This window comes from Bombina bombina, chromosome 6 (assembly GCF_027579735.1).
Source record: "Bombina bombina isolate aBomBom1 chromosome 6, aBomBom1.pri, whole genome shotgun sequence".
Classification (NCBI taxonomy): Eukaryota; Metazoa; Chordata; class Amphibia; order Anura; family Bombinatoridae; genus Bombina; species Bombina bombina.
Genome location: NC_069504.1, coordinates 834,161,993 through 834,170,300, shown reverse-complemented (window position 1 = coordinate 834,170,300; position 8,308 = coordinate 834,161,993). Strand labels below are relative to the sequence as shown.

At 33.6% G+C, this 8,308-nt stretch overlaps 1 protein-coding gene across 1 annotated transcript; it reads right to left on the bottom strand.

The window, feature by feature from the left end:
* Positions 1–420: 420 nt before the first annotated feature.
* On the bottom strand, positions 421–5,003 carry LOC128662289 (gastrokine-1-like). Its single transcript, XM_053716099.1, has 6 exons — positions 4,992–5,003; positions 4,509–4,550; positions 3,491–3,628; positions 3,202–3,312; positions 1,532–1,667; positions 421–512 (listed from the first exon to the last, which is right to left on the bottom strand). Exons 1-6 carry the CDS (start codon positions 5,001–5,003, stop codon positions 421–423), a joined length of 531 nt encoding a protein of 176 aa, XP_053572074.1.
* Positions 5,004–8,308: the final 3,305 nt, after the last annotated feature.

The following is an 8,308-nucleotide window of genomic DNA, read 5'->3' as shown; positions in this document are numbered from 1 at the left end:
ACTAAAACTTTAGCACACATTCAAGCTCTACTTCATTCCCTGGGGTTCCAAAAATTTGGGGGCGCATGTGGCCATCCCTGATTTACATAATTTTGTATCTAGATACCACATTTACTAATTAAAGAGATATTTAATACATTTTAGGAAAAAAAATTGTAGCAGGTGAAAAAAAAAGTATTTTTTGTTAGATTTTTATTTTAATAAAAGAATGAGGAAAAACAAGGGTTTTTTGTTTGTTTTTTACATGAAAGCTCTTTATTAACAAGTTGTTTTACTCTTTTATAATATATTTATATATGAAACAAAGAAATCTGACCAGTGGATACAAAACAGATAGAAAAAAAAGATCAGAAGCAGGGGGGGTTAAGGATAAATCACTCCAGCCAGGCACGTTCATTAATAGGATTCAGGGTAGAAGTTTTAGCATCCAATATTCCCACACAGAGAGATGCCCAGAAATCTCAGTATCCCGAGATCAGTACAGCCATGAAGGTTGACAAACAGACCAGCACCTAAGAGAGACCAAGATGAGTTTTAGAATAAAGCCTATTTGTAATTAGCTAATTTTGAGGTGTAACAATAGACCATTTTATTTTTCTAAACGGTGCTGTACCTTGAAACCTGCTACAAGTGAAATAGAATTCTGAAATGAAGGTTTCTCAGGTAAAATTACATTTAAGTAGCACCATTTAGTAAACTAGGGAAATTGTTTATATGAGAACAAAACCAATATGTAGATCTTGTTTCCATTGCTGTAGTAAACTGGCATCTCCATTTAAGTCTATGGAGGTATTTTATGTTAACACCAATTTACACAGTTTACAAAGGCAATAGAAACATGGATTATAGTGTAAAAGAGAAGACAATGATGTGCGCAATATGTCGGAGAGACAGCAGAGTGCGCTGTAGTCTTTCACATCCATTAAGAGGATAAATAAGATACTATGCTAAAGGAAAGCGTATTTCAGAGCGAGAAATGTCAGAGAAAAAGATACCAGGTCAGAAGGGTAACAGGTGGAGGGGGTGTAAGCAAGACTAATATACTCTGTCATGTATTTATCACACAGGTGTGCATCTGGAAAATAAAATTAAGGGTGCTGACAAAGCTACATAACTACTACTGGGGTATAGGTTTCTTGCTTCTCTTATTTAAATCTCCCTCTCCTTGATCTAAGTAGAGCAACTTAATTAGTATAGACACCTTTAGGAATTTGGGGCAATACAATATTGAATGGGTGTGCCTAGCACCCCCTGAATGAATGTATATGCATAAAAGGAAACATTCAGTGAGCAGACTGTAAGTCTGTTCTTTTAACCTTGATTTTACTATCTATATGGAAGAGGCTGCTACAATACCAACTCTACAACTCTATGGCTTGTAATTTAAAAACAACAAAAAAAGTTGACAACCTATTATGCAATTGTGGATTTACATTAATCAGCTTGGATTTCCATGTATGTTACAGCTTCTAAAATATGCTTTAGGCGATGACTGTATAACATGGATTACCCAATATTTTAAAACACTCACCTTGCACCTCGGTAGCATAGAAAGTGGGAAGTCCTTTGCAGAGAGCATTGATGTGTCCACCAAATTGTGCCACATTCTTAACGCGAGTCTGGGAAACGGTGTAGGTCAGGGAACGTGGAGGGGGAGCATTTGGGTTCTAAATAAAGAATAGGCACATTTTAGACTAAAATTAGGGACTTAGTATTACCAGATAACCATGGTAATATCAGCATGAAAAGAGAATAGCCATTATTAATGATTAAGCACCATCATATTCTGTGAGGCTGTGGTAGACCCTGCCTGTTATACATAACGCAAGATGTTCTATAGTACCTGCGCTTGTGGATGCACATGCTAAGTAAAACACAACACCTGCTGGTTGATTGCAGTTAAATATTTCATTTGGTAAGCATTCTTATTGGCTGGTGTCTTAGGTACACTGAAAATGCCAAGTCATAAATATACTATATATATATATATATATATATATATATATATATATATATATATATATATATATATATATATATATATATATATACATATATATGTGACAAGCAAGTCTATCAGTGCCATTTTTCCAACATATATATATATATATATATACACACACACACATATGTATATATATATATATGTGTGTATATATATATATATATATATATATATATATACAAAATCATCAAAAAGATTATGGGGCCAATTTAACAACGGCCAAATGGCCCCGAATCGCCCTGTTTCCGTGCGAGTCTTTAGGCTCGCTGGAAACAGGAGTTAAGAAGCAGTGGTCTTAAGACCGCTACCTCTTAACGCATACGCCTCCTTTGAGACTGCAATCCGCAATCGGGTTGATTTACACCCCTTGCTAGCAGCCGATTGGCTGCAAATCTGCAGGGAGCGGCATTGCACAAGCAGTTCACAAGAACTGCTTGTGCTACGTTAAATGCCAACAGAAAAAATAGTCTTGTACAGTGTATAAGTGCTTATTAAAAACAACTGAATTTGTTTTGGGATAGATGTGCAACTATTAGTTGGTTGATTTGCACAGTTCAAAATGCTGAAAGGGAGGAGCTATGCCTCAAAATAGATTCTATATATAGTACTGCTATATCTATTTATACGTATCAGGAACCAAACGGCAACATATCTCACAGAACTAATGGTTAGTTTAATGAAACACTGACATGAAAAATTAGAATTAAAAAGGGAAAAAAACGGCAAGTAGGTAACCTTATGACTTGTAGATACAAAAGCTATATATTTTCAGATTGATTCTTTTAAATTAACAGTAATAAAAATGTTCCCAAATGCTGTGAGCTTTTATTGATAAATACCAAACATATGACTATGTAGTGAAGAACAACCAATTAGATCCCAATTGTTTTTTTTTTTAACACACAGTAGTTAAAGGGACATTAGTCAAATTTGAAATGCACTTCCGTTTAGAATGCATACACATGTATGCTTTGCAAGTAGTGTCTTTACAGTAAAAACTCTAAAACAGCATTGGCTTTTATTGGAAGCATTTTTGCTGACAGAAATATATTCCAAAACTGCTTCTAATCAAATTTAAAATGCACTAATGTTCATTTCAATTCTAATTAGAATGTCCCTTTAGTGGGATTCGCTTTGTTTTATTCTTTATAAATAACTTGTCAGCAAAGCATTAATTAATTGCTGCAGTTTATTACCTGTTTCTCCTGACTTGCTTTGCTTAGCTGCTCCAGGCTAGGAACTGCCTGTCTGTTCAACCTGCTAACCACACAAGCTCTCTTAGACATGAGCCGGGCTGCAAAAAGACCCTGGAATAAAACAAGACAAACAATATTACAAATACAAGAAATAAAGAGGGTGTTAGCCTGACATCTCTTGTAATCAGAAGAATTAATCATTTCCCCAAATGTTGTTGGTCCTATACTATATCCATATTTATGATCCCAGGAGCTGGGTGCTCCTTGTAACTATAATAAAGATACTTACTCTGTTGTAGTCAAAAATTGAATTCCAAGAGTTCCATCCATTGTACTGGTTCACATTGGCAATATTATCATGGTTGTCAATGTTGACTGTCTGGTGGACATTGGAACCAGTGTTTCCCTGATTGTTGATGTCAATATTCTACAAAACAAAATTATATTATTAGAATCAAGAAATTAAAGGGACAGGGATGATTCAGATAGAACATACAATTTGAAACAACTTTCCAATCTGCTTCTATTACCAAATTTGCTTAATTATCTTGATATCCTTTGCTGAATTAACATCATTGCACTACTGGCAGCTAACTGAACACACCTAGTTAGCCAATCACAAGAGACAAATGTGTGCAGGCACCAATAAGCAGCAGCTCCCACTAGTGTAGGTTATGTACGTATTCTTTTTCAACAAGGGATACCAAGAGAACAAAGCACATTTGAAAATAGAAGTGAATTTAAAAGTGTCTTAAAATGACATGCTCTATCTTAATCATGGAAGTTTAATTTTGACTTTTCTATCCCTTTAAAGGGACACTGAACCAAAAATGTTTCTTTTGTGATTCAGATAGAGCATGCAATTTTAAGCAACTTTCTAATTTACTCATATTATCAATTTTTCTTCATTCTCTTGCTATCTTTATATAAAAAAGAAGGCATCTAAGCTTTTTTTCTTGGTTCAGCACTCTGGACAGCAGTTTTTGATTGGTGGATGAATTTATCCACCAATCAGCAAGGACAACCTAGGTTGTTCACCAAAAATGGGCCGGCATCTAAACCTACATTCTTGCATTTCAAATAAAGATTCCAAGAGAATGAAGAAAATTTGATAATAGGAGTAAATTAGAAAGTTGCTTAAAATGTCATGCTCTATCTGAATCACAAATGTCCCTTTAAGTCCATACTAAACACTTGCTTTTGTGTACTTGACAATTTAGAATTTAGAATATGTCATGATAGCTAAACAATATTGTGCATGAAATTCTTTTTTTTTACAAATACATAATCAGAGAATTTCTACTTACATCTGTGGCAATGGATACGCCAAGGAGAGCGGCGATCAGAATCTATAAAGAAAAGATATAGGTAAATCAGTTATTAGCTCTTTTGAGATTATTTAATTAAATGAACACAAATTTGTCTTGCTTTATAAAAAATTTTTTTTTAAATGATTATATAAGGTGTATAAATTGAGTTATTATTGACCTCTAAAATCTTTATTAATTGTGGTAAGATTATAGATATCAAGAAACTAAAAATATATATACAGATGAATAACAATTGAAGGGCTTCCCCTATTTTTTGTTCATGAACATGTCTGAACTCATTCTGTACTTTATGCATATTTGCTCCATAAAGCTTGTTTTTGGAAGAAAATAAAAAATAAAAAAATATATATATAAATATATATATATATATATATACAGATTTTTTTTTGTTGTTGTTGTAAATGGTTCTATATAGAAATATTCCTACAACTAGTTTTATAATATGTGATAGTTACTTACAAGAGCCTTCATGTTGCCTGGAGAAGAGAGGGTAGGTGCAGGAGAATAGTAGTGCTCTTTTTCACTTATATATTTAGGTTTTGTATGGGCTGTTAAATGGGCTGGGCCCAAAAAAATACCTACTGGAAATTGGCCATTACAAAATGACACATAATTGTGATAATGTTATCTAACCCTTATTATTAAAACAAATTTGTTTACTGGGATCAAATTTAGACAAATCTTAAACAAATAGAGATATGTCACAAATCTTATTTTTTTATGGATAAGAATGTCACAGTGTTATATAGGTGACTATGACCAGAGAGCAGGTGTTTCCTGGGCCTGTTTAACTGTTCAATTTCTTGACTTTAATTTGATGGAGTTTGCGGTAGCAATAAGTGCTCAGAAAGATCAGATATCTGGTTAATTTTCCAAAAGTGCCCCAATTGACCCCAAATTTTTTGTTAAAAATAAAGTGACATTTTTTTAAATAAAAAACAAAATAACTGCACTAAGCAGTTTTTAGGGGGTTAAAGTGGTGGGTGTGGGGTGTTAGAAAAAAAATTGCACTTAAAAGTGCTTTTACATTGCGGTCTATGGGGATCTATGTGTTCCCTGTAAATAAATATAAATGTATATACACATATTAACAGATAAATACATATGTATATAATCATATATATAGATGTGCTAATTTCCTATGCAAATATTTACATTGATTTAATTTTGAGACATGGAGGATTTTAATTTCAGTTTTTTTATCTCCCCCTATAATTTTAATGAATTTTGGTATAATCATATACATACATATTTAACATCTGCTTCGCAACTTACCCACGTAACTGCGCTAGTTCCCATGCCATGTCTCATGTAATGTAGTAATGTAATGTACTTGTACATTAATAAATAAGTGAAAGAATATTTTCTATAAAAAAAATTACATAAATGAAAAAAATATTTATATCAGCTATGACTTCCATGCCACACTGTTTTAGTTTGTTAATATAAATATAGGCTTTTTTAGAGAGGCAAAGTCAAGTGGAGATTGGAAAAAAACAAACAAAGAAGCCTTTGCATTATTTAAACCCCTTCTACCCTTGTGCTAAGCTGTTTTAGAGTTTTAGATGCTGTTACATTTAACTATACATTATTTTATGTATATATAATAACGTGATATCTACAACAAAATATGTGAAACAAATTATATTTGCATTACAATTTTAATAAATAAGGTTCTAACAAGTGAATTTTAAAATTTTACAGGCCAAAAAGGAAGAGGTTATCCTTATATACAGTATATATAACAACTTTGATGTGTTCAAAGGGGCTACCAAGAGGCTCTACTCAAATTCTCATTTAGTCATGCTAGGTGATCGCTATTACTATCAGCTGGCTATTAAATCTTATATTATGGCTTTATTTTAAATCGGGGCTTTGGGTCTTGGGGTTCAATAGACATTTTTATAGGCTGTTATAAGTGCCTAGAAGTACTCTCATTAGAAACGTGTGTATTTTTTTTTATTTAAATTTTTTAAATGTGTTTACGCTATTTTTATGGCATTCTAATCGTTTAAAAGAAAAGTTATAGGTAATGGTAATAAACTATATATGTAGTGTAGCCAGATAATCTTGTTTTCTTATACTTAGATAGGCAAGCGGAGAGAGTGAAGCTTTTGAATTTCGGTTTGTGCTTTTAGGAAGGAATACCTTCAGCTACCGCATTCTTGTTTGATCATTTATACGGCATACGGTACAGCTCCCACTACCACTCACGAGTGGCAACATACACCTGTAACATTTTAACGGTGGATATCACCAGACTTACTAAACTTAACACCGAGACTTGTTGCGTTTGTGCTAATTGTGATATTAGCACTTCTCACAAAGTGGATATTATTGGAGTTAAATATAGAACCCGATCCTATCACATATAGCTGCCCTATTGAGGGCTTCCAACATCTCCATCCAGTTTCATAAAATCTTTCCAACGTTTGGGATTGGGACTTAAACTATAGAAGTTTGCTTTATCAAAGTACATCCCTCTGAATGTTATATATATGTTTTCACATATATGATATATGTCTGCTAGATATTTTAGTAACATATCTTACATATTTTAGCAACATAACTTAGTGATTTTTATTGTACTAACCACCAGTGGTATTGTATTTTATTGCATTTTTATTTCCATTGTCAGTCAGATTAATAAAATTGTGCATTTTTTTTTACCGAACTTGTTTGTATCCAGCTGCCGCAAAGCTGTCCGCCTGCCTTCCCTACACATGGGCAGCGGATCTGTTGATCCGCTTGCCCGTATGTATCCACACTCATCGGAGTGTGTAATGCCCGCCCCTTCATTTGCGCGACTGAAGGGGCTGTCAATCACAGAGAGCGAGCAAGCTCTCTGTGATTTCCCCTCGCCACATCAGAGGTGGCATAAGGTGGAAGAAGCAGCGGTCTAATGAAAACCTGCCCCGCAAGGGCTCCAGAGCAGCTTTCACTGCTTTGTACATGGAGCCCATTGTCTTGTTATACAAACTGAAGAGTTTTAAATGTATAGGAAATTGTTCAATATGATATAGCTGTTTTTCCTAATTGAAACCACAATCAAATAAATTGGGCTGAGCTTGTAGTGAGAGCAGATCAAATTATCTTACCTGTCTAATTATTTACAGAAAGTCATCCTTATCTAATTTCTCACTGTGTATTCAAAGACCCATACTTAGAGAACAATGAAAAATCAAAATTTTAGTATCTATGTCACTGTCCCCACTGGGAGCGTGATTTCATCTAAACCTTCTTGTTTACATAGTTTTTCTTTAACTATCTCTTAAAATAATGCAATTTTCAGTATAGGTGGGTAAACAACAGGCACAATCAAATGACAAAATAAAGGTAAAGAATCTATTTGTAAACAATTTAATAAACTCCAGCAGGTAAAATTGATAATTAGGAGCACATTAAAGGGGAGGGGGGAAATTACAGTAATTGTCTCTTTAAGCCTTTTGCTGCTAAGCCTTTTTCATACTCCTGTGCTAAGCCGATTTTAGCTTTTTTGCTACTTAAAAGGGCAGTACCCCAAAAATGCTATTGTTAAAAAAGATAGACAATCCCTTTATTACCCATTCCCCAGTTTTACATAACAAACACGTTATATTAATATACTTTTTACGTCTGTGATTACCTTGTATCTAAGCCTCTGCAGACTGCCCCCTTATTTCAGTTATTTTGACAAACCTAGCTTTCAACAAAAACTACCAAGAGAACAAAGCAAATTTGATGATAAAAGTAAATTGGAAAGTTTAAAATTGCATGCACTATCTGAATCATTACAG

Bases quoted from the DNA above. Each gene is read 5' to 3' on its own strand.
- LOC128662289 (XM_053716099.1), bottom strand. The intron at 3,629-4,508 runs GTAAGTAGAAAT...TTTGTTTTGTAG, and splicing joins GCGTATCCATTGCCACAGAT to AATATTGACATCAACAATCA. The intron at 1,668-3,201 runs GTAATAAACTGC...TTCTTTATTTAG, and splicing joins AAGCAAGTCAGGAGAAACAG to AACCCAAATGCTCCCCCTCC.